We start from the raw sequence: 18,008 nt of genomic DNA on the forward strand, positions 1-18,008 counted from the left end.
AAAGCCAAACGGCGCTCCTTCTCTTCTGATCCTTGCCGTGTGCCCAAATAGCAGTTTATGACCACAAATGGGGTATTGCCGTACTCCAGAGAAGTTGCTTTACAAAGGGTGGGTATCTGTTATTCCTTTATTTGTTGAGAAATGAAAAATTGAGCTAAAGCTACGTCTTATTGGAAAAAAATGATTTTTTTTTATCTTCACTGCCCAATTCTAATAAAATCTAAGAAACCCCTGTGGGTTCAAAATGCTCACTACACCCCTAGATGGATTCTTCAAGGGGTGTAGTTTCCTAAATGGAGTCACCTTTTTGGTGTTTTCACTGTTTTGGTCCCTTAGGGTCTCCGCAAACCATTCCTGCTAAATTTGAGCTCCAAAAGCCAAATGGCGCTCTTTCCCTTCTAAGCCCTGCCGTGTGTCCAAACAGTCGTTTATGACCACATGCGGGGTATTGTTTTACTCGGGAGAAATTGCTTTACAAATGTAGTGGTGCATTTTCTCCTTTAGTCCTTGTGGAAATTAGAAAAAATTAGCTAAACCTACATTTTCTTTGAAAGAATGTAGATTTTCATTTTCACGGCCTACTTCCAATAATTTCTGCAAAAAAAACCTGCGGAGTCAAAATGCTTACTACACCCCTAGATAATTTCCTCAAGGGGTATAGTTTCCAAAATGGGGTCACTTTTGGGGGATTTCCACTGTTTTGGCACCGCAAGAGCCTTTCAAACCTGACATGGTGCCTAAAATATTTTCTAATAAAAAGGAGGCCCCAAAATCCTCTAGGTGCTCCTTTGCTTCTGAGGCCTGTGCTTCAGTCAATAAGTGCACTAGGGCCACATGTGGGGTATTTCTAAAAACTGCAGAATCTGGGCAATAGATATTGAGTTGTATTTCTCTGGTAAAACTTTATGTTACAAAAAAAAAAAAAAAAAAAAAAAATGGATGAAAAAAAAAATGAAATTTTTCATTTTCACATCTACTTTGCCTTAATTCCTGTGAAACGTTCTAAATACCGTTTTGAATACTTTGAGGGGTAACTTATCGGGGGTTTCTAATATATAAGGCCCTAAAATCCGCTTCACAACTGAACTGGTCCCTGTAAAAATAGCCTTTTGAAATGTTCTTGAAAATGTGAGAAATTGCTGCTAAAGTTCTAAGCCTTGTGACGTCATAGAAAAACAAAAGAACGTTCAAAAAACAATGCCAATCTAAAGTAGACATATGGGTGATGTTAATTAGCAACAATTTTGTGTGGTATTACTATCTGTCTTACAAGCGGATACATATAAATTTAGAAAAATGCTAATTTTTGAAATTTTTCGCTAAACTTGTGTTTACAATTAAATACTTTGTTACAGGCAAAATTTGCTCGATACATTAAGTCCAATGTGTCACGAGAAAATCTCAGAATCGCTTGGATAGGTAAAAGCATTCCGAAGTTATTACCACATAAAGTGAAGTGAAAGTGTCAGATTTTAAAAAATTGGCTGCGTCCTGAAGGGGTTAAAGGGAAGGTGTCAATTTTTCAATCATACTGCTTTTAGTATGATGATATGAACATAAATTTTATTTATTTGTGTTCTACTTTAAGTTTTTCTTACTTTTACTTCTCTATGGGGTCTGCCATTTTTTTCATCTCTGTATGTGTCGATTAACAGAGCCGTTCCATTCACTATAGCGTACGCCGTTTGTGTGGGAACGGCGCATGCGCCGCTCCCACACAGACCAAAGCGAAGCTCGTTAGCGTGAAATCTGGCGCCATTTTCACGTGGACCCGAAGCCGCTGCCGGACAGTAAGATGACAACTTCCGGCCGCGGCTTATATGTTCAAGGAAGCGAAGACGCAAGGAATAGGAGTGGAGGCGGCAGGAGCAGGTAATTTATGTTTGTGTATGTGATGTGTGTATTATGTTCGTGTATGTTAGTTTTATTCTGTCTGCTTAGCCCTGTATCTAATCCTCCTACACTGTGCAGTCTCTCAGAAAATGGCGGCACACAGTGTAGGAGGTGTGAAGATTCAACCCCCTCTTTCTCCTGGCACTAGCCAGAATAAGGGAGGGGGATTGTGTGAGAACACTAAAGCGAGTGTGTCTACCCCAAATTTGCAGCCTAAAGCAATGATATTGCTTTACCACATTGACCATGCTGCAATTTTGGTAACTGCTCCCTCTAGTGACCAGCACATGGTCATGTTCTAAATTAGAATCTAATTTATAGTATTTCCTGACTTGTGAAAAAATTAAAACAATGTGTAATCACTTAAATAATAATTTTTAACGAAAAAATAAAATAAAAAATTCTAGCAACACATTCCTTTTAACCTGAGGGCAAAGCCAAGATCTAGCAATCCGTGTTAAAGAGGCTCTGTCACCACATTATAAGTGCCTTATCTCCTATATAAGGAGATCGGCGCTGTAATGTAGGTGACAGTAATGCTTTTTATTTAAAAAAACGATCTATTTTCACAACGTTAGGAGCGATTTTGGTTTATGCTAATGAGTTTCTTAATGCCCAAGTGGGCGTATTTTTACTTTCGACCAAGTGGGAGTTGTACAGGGGAGTGTATGACGCTGACCAATCAGCATCATGCACTCCTCTTCATTCATTTAGACAGCAGAATCGCGTTCTTACTAGAACATGATCTGCAGCCACATACACAGCGATTCTGCTTGATTAACGTTAATCCAGTGTCCTGATAATGAATACACATGATCATCCAGCCTAGACGTCATGTGTATTCAGAATCCTGACACTTCTGAATCTTTTCTGTGAGATTTACAGCACGGGAAACGAAATCTCGTTTACCTCCGTAATCTCACGAGATTTCGTATCCGTTGCTGGAATCTCACAGAAAAGATTCAGAAGTGTCAGGATTCTGAATACACATGACGTTCAGTCATACACTCCTCTGTACAACGCCCACTTGGTCGAAAGTAAAAATACGCCCACTTGGGCATTAAGAAACTCATTAGCATAAACCAAAATCGCTCCTAACGTTGTGAAAATAGATCGTTTTTTTTAAATAAAAAGCATTACTGTCACCTACATTATAGCGCCCATCTCCTTATGTAGGAGATAGGGCACTTATAATGTGGTGACAGAGCCTCTTTAATAAGAGAGATCGGCCTATAGGATCCACACTCCACACAATCCTTGTCCGGCTTAAGAATGACAACTATGGTGGCATCACACATTGAAGGAGGGAGACATCCCCTCAAAAACCCTGCATTGTATGTAGCCAGAAGCTGAGGCACCAATATCTCCTGGTAACGGGCATAAACATCTGGGGGGAGGCCATCAGGACCTGGCACCTTCCCTGAAGGAGGGAGATAGCCTTTGTAATCTCGACCACAGTAAGGGGAGAATCAAGGGCCTCAACCTGCGTAGACAAGAGACGGACATGGAAGGGGTTGTAAATAGGCCTTAATGGCAGCAGGAGATACCGTAAGAGTGGAGGTATATAGGTGCAAGTAAAACTTCCAAAACACATCAGAAACTGAGGTGACAGCATTTCCACTAACATCCTTAATGGACAATATGGGGGGGCAGAGCAGTGGAGGTATAGGCCATATATGCAAGTAGCTTACTAGACTGATTGCCTAACTCAAAAAAACGTTGCTTACAGAAAAACTAGCGGCGTTCAACCTTCACATGCAAGAGGAGGTTATAAGCTCTCTGCAGATTTTTCCACGTACCAAAATGAGCCGGAGTAGGATCTCAAACATAACTTCGCTCCGCCTCAGACCGCTTATCCGCCGCACATTCCTCCGACTCCCACATCTGCCTCTTAACAAATGAAAATCGAAGACCTAAAGCAGCCCCTCAAATAAGCCTCAGCGGCATCCCAAATCAAGAGATTATCAGCAGGAGGCGGATTATTAACAAATAGTGTTGTGAGCTGGTCAGGATTTCTAATCAGGCTCAGGAAACTGGGATAGCCAGAAGGGATGAAATCAACCAATTACGAGACATAGAGGGCAAACCAATATCTAGAGAGAGCAACATGGGTGAATGGTCAGATATTCTCCTCTGCAGATATTGAACGTCAGCAACGCTAAGCATAGTACGAGGAGTACAAAAAAATATTGTCAATACAGAAGAGAGATAGATGAGTGGACAAGTAGCAGGAATATAGCAACTCCTGAACCTCAACCTACTGCATCCAGCCACTGCCCCAGCGCCGACCTCCCCCCCAGGATACCCCCCCCCCTCCCGCACCCGAACAAACCGATCCTTCAGTGTATCAGGAACCATGTTAAAATCACCTGCACATAACACCTGGTGATCCGGATGGGTCAGTGAAAAAGGCCAGTGCCTGATTCAGAATAGACAGATCAGCAAGGAGTGGAATGTATACAAATAACAGGACTTAACGACAATTGTCTACAGTGCGGTCTATGAACACATAGCGCCCCTCAGGATCAGATTGGAGAGTCGTTATTTAAAAAAACTAAGGGTATTACGCACAAGCACCACCACCCATCTCGAATAGGAAGAATGACAAGAGCTATGCATCCCGCCCCGAAAACCTGTAGCAGGGCAATCAAGATACATAACCGTGTACATGCAGTGCAGTATCAAAGCAGAGAAAACAATCAAATAGCACATAGAAAAGTATAGCACATGTCCGAGTAAGATGAAGTGTAAGATACAAAAACAGTCCCGCGTCCACCCAACAACCCACTACCACCGCACCTACACTGGTTCCCAAAATGCATAGGTTTGGATCCCGAACAGTTAACATGAGGTTTCTAACTAAAGTGCGACAGGGTCGCTGAGGCAATATCCATCTTAAGATCACAGGAAAGTACTCACAAATCCAGGACAGAGGTATGAAGATCAGCAGGCCACACAGAAGAGAAAATGGAAAAGCCCGCAGATGAACAAGGATCCCTACATCAGGCAAGGAAAGGAGATACTGCGTACCAGGGAACACAAAACTTAGCCAGAAATAATGCAGGAAAATCACAGCTCATGGAATGGACCACGAGCCGAGGCCTGCGGAAGGCCATCCAGCCAGGAGGAGACTTCAGCAGGGCATTCAAAGTGAGCTTTGCCCCTCCACTGCACACACAGGCGGGCAGGAAATGTCATGGAGTATTGGAGATCAGCCTCCCTCAGCCTCTTCTTTACTGCAGTGAATGAGGCCCTTTTCTTTTGTAGATCAGCCGAGAAGTCAGGAAAAAAGGACACACGTGAATTATCCAGAGTAAATCTCACCCTTGCTTCGTGCCATAGCCAGAATCTTGTCCCGGTCTTTACAATTGAGGAGTCTCATGAGAAAAGCCTGCGTGGGGGTTCCAGGAGGTAGAGGCCTAGTGGGGACCCTGTGGGCCCTTTCCACTACAAATGCCGGAGAGAAGGCATCATCCCCAAACAATTCACGCAGCCAGCGTTCAGCAAATCTTTCCGGGTGCTGACCCTACATCCACTCCGGCAGGCCAACCACCCGCACGTTATTCCTGCGAAGTCGGTTTTCAAGTTCATCCGCCTTGAGCTTCCAGGAGGCAGCCACCGCCAGACTATCCACCTTCACAGTCAGTGGCAAAAGTTTGTCCTCCACATCAGAGTAGTGCGCTCCCTCAGGGACTGGACATCATGCCGGAGGAGACCGAGATCAACACGCACCTCCTCAATCTTACCGGTAAGAGTTGTTTGACAAGCGGTGATAGCCTCTAGCAGCATGTGTGACACCTGCTGCAGCGTAATGTCCGACGACTCAGCAGCCGCGGGTACTTCCACGTGGGCGCCCACCTCCACAGCAGAGGAAGAGCCAGCGCCATCTTTAACAGACTTGTGCGCGAACCTCTCCAGAACCTCTCGTAGAAGGACCGATCTTCACCATTCCAAGGCACCGGATGAAGGCAGGTAAGTACAGGAGCAATAAACTTCAGTTTCCAACAGTGAAAGTGAAGAAATGTGAGTCAGAATGGGAAATCAGGATAGCAGATGGACGGAGCTCAGCACAGAGACGTCTGCTCACATAGTCAGCTAGGTCACGTCCCCGGTCTGCCATCTTTAAAGTTTTTTGTTTTTTTTAAAAGCTAAAAGACCAAAAAACAAAAACAAAAAACACAACAAGGTCACGCGTACACAAAAATAGTACTAATAAAATATAATGCACGTCCTGCAAAAAAACAAAACACTATATATATATATAAAATAATTTGTTATCGTTTTAATCGTAATGACGCACCGACTAAAGTAAACATGACGTTTTAGCCTCATGGTGAAAGTCTTAAAAACAAAACCCATAAAACAATGGAGTAATTGCGGGTTTTTTTTTATCCCCACAAAATAATAGTTTTTCAGTCTCCCTTTACATTATATTGGGCCATTAAAAACAACAACTCATAAATGTCGGCAATGTTATGGCTTTTGGAATGTGGGAAGGAACCCACCTAGGACCTGTCCTTTTCACAGACACTGGCTAAAGCAGTTAATACAGAAGCAGTAGTAGATGACAAAAAAACAAAACAAAAAAAAACACACGTCTTTGATCCCGGGATAAAAAAAAATAAACCGCCAGAATAACAGCTCGCAGGCCTGGAACAAACCAAAAACAGGGTAGGATTTGGGGCGCACAATGAATACGAGAAAGATTTTACGGCAAGTACAAAATTCCTATTTTCTAATTTATATTATTGGGGGACTAAAGAAGTCCCGGCGGGTGGGAAGAAGAAAACTAAAAAAAGAGTACAGCCATGCGACCTGCCTAATTAACAGCTGCCAGGAGCACATTGCAACCCAGACCGGCATTAGGAGGCGGCTAAAGATTGAATCTGGTAACATTTGGTGAAGGTGTGCACAGAGGCCCAGATAGTAGCCTTGCAGACCTGAGCAACTGAAGCTTGATGCCTTATCACCCAGGAGGCACCAACAGCCCTAGTAGAATGGGCAGACACTAAACTTTACTCTTCGGACAGATAATCTTCTGAAATCACAGACTGGATCCAAAGCACAATGGTGGCCTTGGACACTGTGAATTACCCGAGTGGCCGTTCAGGAACGACAAAATGAACAGAGCGCCGAAAAGACCGGGATGAGATGGGGAGGGGCAGAAGGAAGGGAGAATAATCTCTTCATTGATATGAAAGGCCTAAAAATGCTTTTTTGGAGGACTTCTGGGCCTTATGCCGTTATTGCCAAGCAATTTTGGTCTTAAAAGAAGTGTGTCTGGGCTCGGTGGGGCGACTGCTCCTCTTGTCTGGTCTCTGAGAAGACAACGACCTATGGGAGGATGAGTTGGGAAAGGACTGAAGCCTCTGAGAATGGAGTGTAGGCTGCGGATGGTGGGGGCGGTTTCGAGGCAGAAGAAAAAACTCCTACCACTGTAGCCTTAGAAATAATCTTGTTCAGGCATTTCCCAAAAAGGCTGCCACCGACAAACGGAAGGTAAACAAGGGCTTTTTGTTGAAGCCTGATCAACCCAATGTTTCAGCCAAAAAAGGATACATCTCTCTATACACCCAGACTTAGGAAGAACACTTTTGGGGTGCTGGACATTGATTACTTACTGGTAATCAACCTATCTTTTACCCTTTCACCTACGACAGCACCCCTGGAGATGTAAAATAGAACCCCAGTTTTTAGGGTAAGACTACAGCTTGTAGAACTATGCTACCAAAAGCCAGGTCAGTGGCTGAATGCAACCGTAACCTATAATGCCTAATACAGGTGTGGGGTGAACTCCATGCAGCCACCCGGCAAATCTTGTCTAGAGATGCATTGACTTTTTCTGCCCAAGAAGTAGATACAGCTCTAGTAGAATGAGCTCCAAAGAATTCTGGGGAATTAATGTTCTGGCACACGTAGGCTAAGTATGGCCTGTTTAATCCACCTTGCTATTGTCGGTCTGCTAACTACCGATCCTATATTTGAACCCTGGAACTGAATAAAGAGATTCTCTGAAGACCTCCAGTCTTTTGTGACGTCTAGGTAGTTACTAAACACCTCCTTACATTGAAACAATTAAACACCTGCTCCTTTAGATTTTTGGAGTGTCACAGAATGAGGGAAGACTAAATTTCCTGGTCTTGATGAATTGGCGAAATTACCTTTGGCAAGAAACCTAGTAAGGTCTTCATAATTACCCTATCCTCAAACACCAAAGTGTAAGGAGGGAAGGCTGAGAGGGCTTGAATTCGCTTACTCTCCGGGCAGTAGTAACCGCTAGTAAAAAGGTAGTCTTTATAGTGAGAAATTTTATGGACATGAGGTCTAAAGGTTCACAGGATGAACCCACCATGGCAGTAAGGACTAAGTTGAAGTCCCAGGGTGGGACTGAAGATCTTATTTGAGGTCTTATCCTTGAGGCCGCAATACGGAACCTTCTAATCCAGGTGCGTTCTGCTAACCTGGAATCAAAGAAGCAGCTTAGAGCAGAAATCTGTACCTTTAATGTACTAGTCTTGAGTTTGTCTAGCCCTGCATGGAGAAAGTCTAATATCAGGGGTATATCTGGATCTGTTAATAGATCTATATCAATTCCTGTAAAGGTAAGAAAGGTTTTACAGACCCTTAGGCCTCATGCACACGAACGTTATTATGGGCCCATAGACTTCTATTGGCCATGGATACCTTCCCGTTTGCTTACGGGAAGGTGCCCGGGTTGTTGAAAAATATAGAAAATGTCCTATTTCAGGCCGAAATTACGGCACCGGCAGGCCCATAGAAGTCTATGGGGCTCCCGCAATTACGGATGGCTACGTGTGCACCCGTAATTACGGGTGCGTTGCTAGGCGACGTCAGGAGATAGTCACTGTCCAGGGTGCTGAAAGAGTTAAACGATCAGCACGGGACAGAAAGAAAGGGCTCCACTGATCGGGAGTAACTCTTTCAGCACCCTTGACAGTGAGTATCATGCGCGGCGCTCACAATATAGATGTCTAAAGTTACTTCAAAAACCCGTAAGAAAAGTTAATACTTACCCAGAACTGCTTCTTCCCCCAGTCCGCCCCCATGGATAACGTTTCAGCCCATGTGACCGCATCATCCAGGGAGGTCGTACCGGATGTCAAAAGAGGGATGCGTCACAAAGACAACGGCCGGGGTACGTATGAACTTTTACTTACAATCGCTGCGGAAACTCTGCCCGAAAGGGCTGCCCCTTCTCGCTATCTGGCACAGATAGAGAAGGGGCTGCCGATTAATGCAGAGAAAACAGGTCCGTAAATACTGGGGGAATATGGGTCGAATACGTGTGACAAAGGACCCGTATTTACGCCAGGAAAAAAAATACGTTCGTGGGTTAACACGACCTATTTTCAGACGTAAACGAGGCGTCTGAAAATAGGGCTACAATACGTCGGCAAACATCTGCCCATTCATTTGAATGGGTTTGCCGACGTACTGTGCAGACAACCTGTCATTTACGCGTCGTCGTTTGACAGCTGTCAAACGACGATGCGTAAAAATACAGCCTCGTCAAAAGAAGTGCAGGACACTTCTTTGGACGTTTTTGGAGCAGTTTTCTCCTAGACTCCAATGAAAACAGCTCCAAAAACGGACGTAAAAAAAGCCGCGAAAACCGAGAGTTGCTCAAAAAACGTCTGAAAATCAGGGGCTGTTTTCTCTTGAAAACAGCTCCGTATTTTCAGACGTTTTTGGTCACTACGTGTGCACATACCCTTAGAGGTAACCTGTTTCCGACTTGACAAAGTAGAGATGACAGATTCTGAAATACCTCTTTTTCTGAGGATCATCCCCTCAGTCTCCATGCTATAAGTTACAGCCTGGTGATGTCAGGATGAACTACTAGGCAATGGGGCAGAAGATCTGGTCTGTCACGAAGAATCCATGTTTGAGCTAAGGACAGCTTCCGCAACCATGTGAACCATGGTCCTGATCTTGTACCTCCCCAATGCTTTGTGTATGCCACTGTAGTCGTGTTGTCTGAAATAATTTTTACCCTCTTTCCTGAAACTATAGGATTGGTGCCTTTTATAGCCTGAAGTACTGCCTCCAGCTCCCTGTAGTTGGAAGATTTTATTGAGGTTTGAGGATCACACTGACCCTGAAGGCAGAAGGATTCGCCATGGGCTCCCCACCCCCAAGGACTGGTACCTGTTTTAATGTTCAGAGTTGGAGACATTTCCCATGAAACACCCTTCCTGAGATTTTCTACCATCATCCACCATCTGAGAGAGAGTCTTGCTACTGAGGAAAAGTGTAGGGAGTGATCTAGGGAGAATTTGCTCTTGTCCCACTTCTCCAATATGTCCCTCTGTAGAGGTCTGGACTGGAACGGTGCCCACAATATGGCCAGGATACTGGAGGTTAGAAGACGCAGGATGGACATAGCCCTTCTGAAAGAAGTTAAGTGATCCAAAAATAGGCCCAAGACCCTCTATCAAAGGAAGGATCTTTCGCTGAAGGAGAAAAGACGTTTGGAGTCGAAGAGGATTCTGTTGGACGGTCTTAAATTCGACTTCTTTACGTTTAGATTCCATCCCAGATCTATTTAGGTCGATTGTACTGACTGTAGATGGAGTGTCAAAGTCTGGCCTGTGTCTGCCACTATTAAAAAGTCATCTAGGTAGGGAATGATGAGGTAATTTCTGCTAGAAGTTTGCTAAAGACTCTCGGAGGCTGAGAGATGACAAACGGGAGGGCACTGTATTGGAAGTGGATTAGGGAGTCGTTCAAAACTACTGCCACCCCCAGATACTTCTGGTGAGTGATGCAGACAGGGACATCATAATAAGCATCCCCCAGATCTATTGATGCCATCATAAAATTCCTGAAAAGATTTACAGTAGAGGGGGAACTCTCCATCTGAAATCAGGCCGGAGTTCAGCTGTTTTAGGTTTATTATAACCTTGAATCTGTCTTCCGGTTTCTTTACTAGAAAAATGTGGGAATAGTAGCCCTTCCCCATCTCTGGTTTCGGTACCGGTACTACAACCCCCTTGCTGTTAACCTGTAACTCTAAAGCCAGCTGTTTCGCTGAATCTTTGTGGGGAGGAATATGTCTGGAGGAGGGGTCATGAATTCTAGTTTGTGCCCTGTCTTTATAATATCTAGAAACCCCTGGTTTGACAATATCTTCTCTCATTCTTGGAATAGGGATAAGCAACCTCCTACCCCACTCCTTCTGGCGTCATTGTTGGTTATCCTTTTTCTTGGGACCGTTCTGAGGCCTAAACAAGAAGCCCCTGTTCTTCTTGGGGAACTTAGTGGATCTACATTCCTGTCCCTTGGGATTGGGTTTTTTATTAAACTTCCTGGGACGAAAGGAGTCTGGTTTGTTCTGGGTAGGAAACCCTTTTCTCCTGTCAGATGCCTTTTCCAGATCATCCAGTCGGGGACCAAAACAAAAAGTCTCCTGAACAAGGGATAAAACAGTTTCCCTTTTTGTGCCCGCATCTCCCTTCCATGTCTTCAGCCATATAGGTCTTCTGGCTGAGTTGGACAGGGCTGCAGATCTAGCTGACAGACGGACCAAGTCCACTGAGGCATCAGTCAAAAAGTCTGCGGCTTTAGACAAACCGGGAGGTAAGCCAGTATCTGATCCCTAAGAGTTTTGTTTCTGAGATGAAGCTCTAGTTGAGCTATCCAGATTATAAGTGACCTGGCTACACATGTGGCCGCAATAGCAGGTTTAAAGGCCCCTGTAGAGGCTTCACAGGTCCTCTTTAAGTAATAGTCCGCCTTCCTATCCATAGGATCAGGGCTGGAACAAAGATCTTCAAAAGGTAAGGCATTTTTCCTGGATATCTTAGCTACTGGGGCATCCAGTCTGGGAAAACTCCCAGTCCTTGCTTAATTCATCCTCAAAAGGGATACTTTCTTTTAAAAATTTTGGGAATGCCTAAATTTTTATCAGGGTTCTTCCATTCCCTTCTAATGAGGCTGGCCACAGTTTGTGAATAGGAAAAGTCCTCAGTTTCCTAGGAGCCAGGCTCTCAAACATAATGTCCTGGATGGACCAGGCTTCCTTGGGGTCATCAATATTCATAGCGGCCCAGACTGCTTTAAGAAGATGGTCCACATCTCAGGTGGAAATAATTTTTTTTCCTCCATCTTAGTCAGAGGAATATTCAGAGGACATAGCTCCCCCTCTTCCTCAAATATCCCCTCTTCGCTAGAAGAATTAGAAACCCCTAGGCCATGTCTGGTCTTACCAGACGAAGTGCTAGGAAGGTCCTGTTAGTTTCTAAAGGAATTCTTAACCTCTGTTCGCACCATCTCTTTGATGCTTGTGGATTTTTCTGCCAGGATCTTATCTAAATATTATGGTCATAAACCTTTCTGATAAGAGGCTGCTAGCTTCCTACAACACATAGCACATTCTCTGTTGCAAGTCTTGTCCAACTTTTTCCTGGGACCCTCTTTGACCTAACAAACATGTAATATACAAGGACGAACAAAGTTAAATGAAAAAAAGGTTTGTTTGTCCTACCATGCTTCCTAGAATATCCCATGCAGTTTAAAGTACCGGACTGGAGGATCTTGCTGGGTCTGATCGCTCCGGTCGTTCAGCGCGTCCTGCTACTTCTCCTGGAGCTTCCATACTGGTGGCTTGGTTGGAGAAGGAGCCATCTTGGTTCAGGCCTAAAATAGGCCTAGGATTGGCTGGGGATTCTCCTAGGCTATGACGCGCTGTAGCCCCTCCCCCCCAACTGGGCCGTCTGAACACCGCTTCCTGGGACGTCCACACGTCACCTCTGCTCGAAGTGAAGTGCGCTGCGAACGGAAGTGGTAACTGCAGTGAGGCGGAAGCGGTCGAACGCTGGGCCATGAGTCCGGGCTCCCTCTCTGTAAACTGGAGCCAGACCTGAACCCAGAGGAGACCCCATCCGTGGCGGGAGTTTATCACCTCCAGAGAGGAAAGCAGTGACCGGGAGAGGAGGGGGCCCCAGCCTTAAGGTTGCTCCCGTAGAGACTTACACCTTCATAATAGAAAAGCAGGGGGGCAAAAAATAAATAAAATAGAGGCACTCACCTTTAGTGGCAATAAAACTTATTTAATCAAAATCTTGGTCTGTATGATGTGGGATAAACGGACGGCCTTTTCGAGCTACACACGCTTTCAAGGCCCTGGAGTCACTTCCTATTTTGCAGATTATATACCTTGCTCAGTATTAGCATACAGAACATCCTTTCAAATTGAAGTAACCAAAGAGGTTACACACTATTAAACAATAAGTTATACAATGTAACCAAAACATGCTATGCACATAACATAAGAACGATTGTAACAGAATTTATGTTAGGAAAGAGCAAATATCGTTACGGTCATCAAGACCCAGCGCCTCAGTATTTTAAAATAATCTCAGCCTCTTTTTGTAATAAAGTTTGATGTCTATCTCCCCCTGAAGGGACTGATTTATTATGAACAATTCCTGCAAAGCGCATGCCTCGGTAGTCATTGCCGTGGCACTTGTGCATATGTTGCATTAATCTAGGGCAACGAACATGTTCACCAAATTTTTTTTGCCTAGGACGAATTGTCTTACCTATGTAGAATTTCTCACATGGACAAAAAAAACAAAAAACGACATACAGCGTTTTGCAGGTAATGTAAAACGTATAGCCCCTATATTTAGGTACCTGGTACGTATAAAACAATTGCAAAATTTACACTGACCGCATCTATAATTACCTTTCAGCCCTAGTGTCGACAGCCAGTCTCCTTTTTCTTTATTTGATGCAAAACGGCCCTTCACTAATTAATCTCTCCGATTTTGACATCTACGCAACAATTGGCTGTCTGGTTGCAACCTCCGCTAGCAACGGATGCCAATCATTCTGAATACTAGAATGTATAACGTCACTGATAGAACTGTGACCAAAAGACAGTACGAATCACTTGTCCTTATTATCCATTTTTTTGTTTTAGTTTGGGTTGTAATAGGGACCTTTTGCTCATTTTATTTACCCTTTCAAAAGGCATTAGCAATGAGGTGAGAGGGGTACCCCCATGAAATTAATCTCTGACCAAGTTCTTCCGATTGTTCAAAGAACATATCATTATTGTGGATTCTCCTTAACCTTAAAAATTGGGCGTACGTCAGAGATTTCATGATATGCATAGGATGGTAACTATCGAACCTTAACAGTGTGTTAGTTGTCACTCCTCTACACATCTAGTAATTCTCTCTTGATCCCCAAATTTATATGTAAAATTAATATTATAGTTATTGAGCTACTCTATAAACTCCAAAAATTCTTCCGAAGTACCAGACCATACTATGAATATATCGTCGATATAACACGAAAAAAAAAAAAGTGTAAATATTTAGCAAGAGGGTTAGATGTATTATATATAATTTTTTGTTCCAATTCAGCAAGAATGAGGTTCGTGAAAGTGGGGGCAACTGAAGTCCCCATGGCCGTTCCGGCTATCTGGCTATACCACTTTCCATCGGAAGGAATTATGATTTAACACAAATTGTAGCGTCTCAAAGATGTACTCAATAAAACTAGGTTCCCTCCTTAGTATACACCTTCAGAATAGCTCCAGGAACACAGGTGAGTACCTGCTGGAGAGTCTGCAATCCTGGAGAGTGTGTCTTGATCCACATGACAATCCCATCCGGAGGACAGGAAACCTGACTGGGTGTGTGGAGAGATGTGTCCTTTTTAGATCATCAGGCTTCCTGTCCAGCGAATGGGATGTCTCTCCAGGGGTGCGGTCATACGTGAAAGGGTAAAATAAAATTAAAATAAAAAAATAGCAGAAGACCTGGTTATTAGGTCATGTCTGCCTCCTACAAACACTAGGTTAAAACTAATTTAGCAAGCGTCTGTGGGAAGGGTATGGCCTGCATGCGCAGAGTCAAGACTTTCTGTGCCTAATTTCAGCCTCCTAATGACAAGGACCTATACCCATTGTGCTGTGTCCCCCAATGATATAAATGGAAAAACACAAATTGCAGTTTAAGGAGAATTGAAGAGGTTATCCGTGACTTTAAAATCTACAGCGGGGCAGAGGATGGCATAACTAGCAAATACTGACCCACCTGAAGTGCCCCCTGCTCCAGGCCGAGGTCCTATTCTCCGCCGCTTCAGTCCCAGGGGCACCTGCAGCGGTCACGTGCCGCTGTAGCTAATCGCTGGCCTCAACGGTCACACGCCGTATTTTGGCAGCATCACCGCAGAGGTCAGCGATTGACTGCAGCCGCACATGACAGATGAACACCGTGTGACCGCCACAGGAGCCTCCAGGACCAGAGGAGAATGGGATCTCAGTGCTGGAGTGGGCCCTTCAGGGGGTAGAGTATCTGCTACCTTATTATGTTATGGTTATGCTATCCCGTGTCCTGCTGCAAATTATAAAAAGTCGTGGACAACTGCTTTCAAGAAGAATAAAAGTCCCTGCGATCAAGCTTACCTCCGCTGCTTCATTCATCTTCATAATCATAGCATTCACTACATCATCTGCATCACTTATGAAAGTGCCACCATCCCGGTTCCTCCGCCTCTTACCACTCATGCTTTTCTTCCTCGCTAACATAATTTCAAAGTCAGATTTGAAATCTGTCCTGAAAGAATAAAAAAAAAAAAAAAAAAACACATGTAAGAGATCATGAAAAATACAGAAAAGTATGTGTATGCGGGTCTAAATGCTCACCAGGTGATGCCCCCATAGCGGAGAAATAATTATTTTTCATTATATTGCCAAGCTCGGTGCAGTAATGAGGTTTTCATGCTGGCAGGGATTTCTGTAGGTGGGATTACCATTTAAAGGGTAACTAAACGTTCAAACTTCGGACATGTCATATAGACATGTCAGAAGTTTTGATTGGTGGGGGTCAGAGCACGGAGGCCCCCACCAATTGCTAAAACGAAGCGGCAGAAAAGCTCGCGTGAGCGCTCAGCTGCTTCGTTTCTGTTCAGCTTTTTCTGGATAGCTGATGTAGCAGATTATGGGCTCACAGACGTTCTATTGAGCTCGTACTTTGCGACATTGATTTACAAGTTTTTAAGCTTTCGGGGTCATCACTGAATAAGGTAAAATAAAAAAAAAAGTCTTACATATGACCGTGTTTTATATCCATGTCAGAGTCTGAATCTTCCTCTGCGTTTGCTGCGGAGTTAGGAGCTGCTGGTTTTTCTCCTTCCAGATCCTCTTGGTTGAAACCCTGTGTACAGAAGACCATACAAAGTTATATGCACTGCTCATTTATGTGTCACCGATAACCGAAGACAAAGAACATTTAGATCACTTTCTTCCAAAAATATAAAGTAGAACACACCATCCTTGTACATCAAAATTGAAAATCACACGATATCCTGACTATTCAAATGCGTATAATCCTTTTACAATATTAAAGCTCTAGGCTAGAAAAACTGTAAGAACTGTTGAATCTAAATGTAATTTTATGATCTCCTTTCTGCGATAACTATCTCTAACTACGTACGTTACTCCCTTGAGTGCAGGAAATATGTAAATCTTCCTTACCGTAAACTCCTCCTCTTCTTCGTCCCCAGACTCTCCAAAAATGTCTGCAATAAGATTTCTTTATAAAAAAAAGAGAAGTTGTTATTCACTTCAAATATATTTAAAATGGATGAAAATTTCAGTAAGCAATATTTCTTTAAAGAGGCTCTGTCACCACATTATAAGTGCCCTATGTCCTACATAAGGAGATGGGCGCTATAATATAGGTGACAGCAGTGCTTTTTATTTAGAAAAACGATCTATTTTTACAACGTTCGGAGTGATTTTAGATTTATGCTAATGACTTTAATGCCCAAGTGGGCGTATTTTTACTTTAGACTAAGTGGGCGTTGTACAGAGAAGTGTATGACGCTGACCAATGAGCATCATGCACTTCTCTCCATTCATTTAGTCAGCGCATAAAGATCCTGCTAGATCACGATGTGCTGTCTTATACTGACACATTAACATTACTGAAGTGTTTAGACAGTGAATAGACATTCCTTCCAGACAGGACAGGATGTCTATTCACAATCCCGACACTTCATTAACGTTTCTGTGGTACTTACAGCAGAGCAAGCGTAATCTGGCTGTAACCTGTCATTTACAGCGAGATCTTGCGAGATTACACTTGCTCTGCTGTAAGTCACACACAAATGTTAACGAAGCGTCGGGATTGTGAATAAACATCCCGTCCTGGCTGGAAGGAATGTCTATTCACTGTCAAGACATTTCAGTAACGTTAATATGTCAGTATAAGACAGCACATAGCGAACAACGCAGTGTCACTATGCGTTGTGTAAATGAATGGAGAGCAGTGCATGACGCTGATTGGTCAGCGTCATACACTCCTCTGTACAACGCCCACTTGGTCTTAAGTAAAAATGCCCAGTTGAGCATTAAGAAAGTCATTAGCATAAAGCTAAAATCGCTCATAACGTGGTAAAAATAGATCGTTTTTCTAAATAAAAAGCACTGCGGTCATCTACATTACAGCGCCAATCTCCTTATGTAGGAGATAGGGCGCTTATAATGTGGCGACAGAGCCTCTTTAAGAAGTTTGTCATGCCATGGTTTATACATGGCCAAGACTTCTGAACAGTGGAGACTGTGGGCAGATTTCTTAATTGGCAAGTTTTAGGCTACATTTACACGAGCATGACAGATTTAAGTGCGTAAAAAGCGTGCGTAAGTCTGTCCGGTTACGTTACATTACTGCATCAGCGTGCTTTGCGAGTGGCATGCGTTTCTCACACACTCGCAAAGCATTTTTTTTCCAAAGAAATGGATGCACAAATTCCGCACCGCATCCGTGTGCGGTGCCTAGTTTTCACACACACATTGACTTCAATGTGTGCGTAGGTGCGTGAAATCGCACCAACATAGGACATGCAGCGAGTTTCACGCAACGGACTCTCGCTTCATGAAAACTCACGCATATGTGAATTGCCCTATTGAAATAAACGGGGGCCGTGTGCTGTGCGTTGTTTGAATGAGTCCGTCGTTGTTTATTGCTGCAGTCCCAGAAAACCTCTTTAAAGGCTATGTACAGCTTTTTCTTTTTTTAATTAAAACAATACATAAACGTGATCAATATTATTGCGTTAGAGACAAACAGGACCTG

At 43.6% G+C, this 18,008-nt stretch overlaps 1 protein-coding gene across 2 annotated transcripts in view; it reads right to left on the minus strand.

Moving 5' to 3' along the window:
- Positions 1–18,008, minus strand: part of IWS1 (interacts with SUPT6H, CTD assembly factor 1) — a 64,797-nt gene that overhangs the window by 37,286 nt on the left and 9,503 nt on the right. For both annotated transcript variants that reach the window (XM_075861399.1, XM_075861398.1), the window contains exons 5-7: positions 16,406–16,463; positions 15,979–16,085; positions 15,335–15,485 (exon numbers count right to left, since the gene is read on the minus strand). In XM_075861399.1, the coding sequence (XP_075717514.1) occupies positions 15,335–15,485; positions 15,979–16,085; positions 16,406–16,463 (316 nt within the window). The remainder of the gene's footprint in view (positions 1–15,334; positions 15,486–15,978; positions 16,086–16,405; positions 16,464–18,008) is intronic.

The sequence above is a fragment of the Rhinoderma darwinii genome, chromosome 4 (assembly GCF_050947455.1).
Source record: "Rhinoderma darwinii isolate aRhiDar2 chromosome 4, aRhiDar2.hap1, whole genome shotgun sequence".
Classification (NCBI taxonomy): Eukaryota; Metazoa; Chordata; class Amphibia; order Anura; family Rhinodermatidae; genus Rhinoderma; species Rhinoderma darwinii.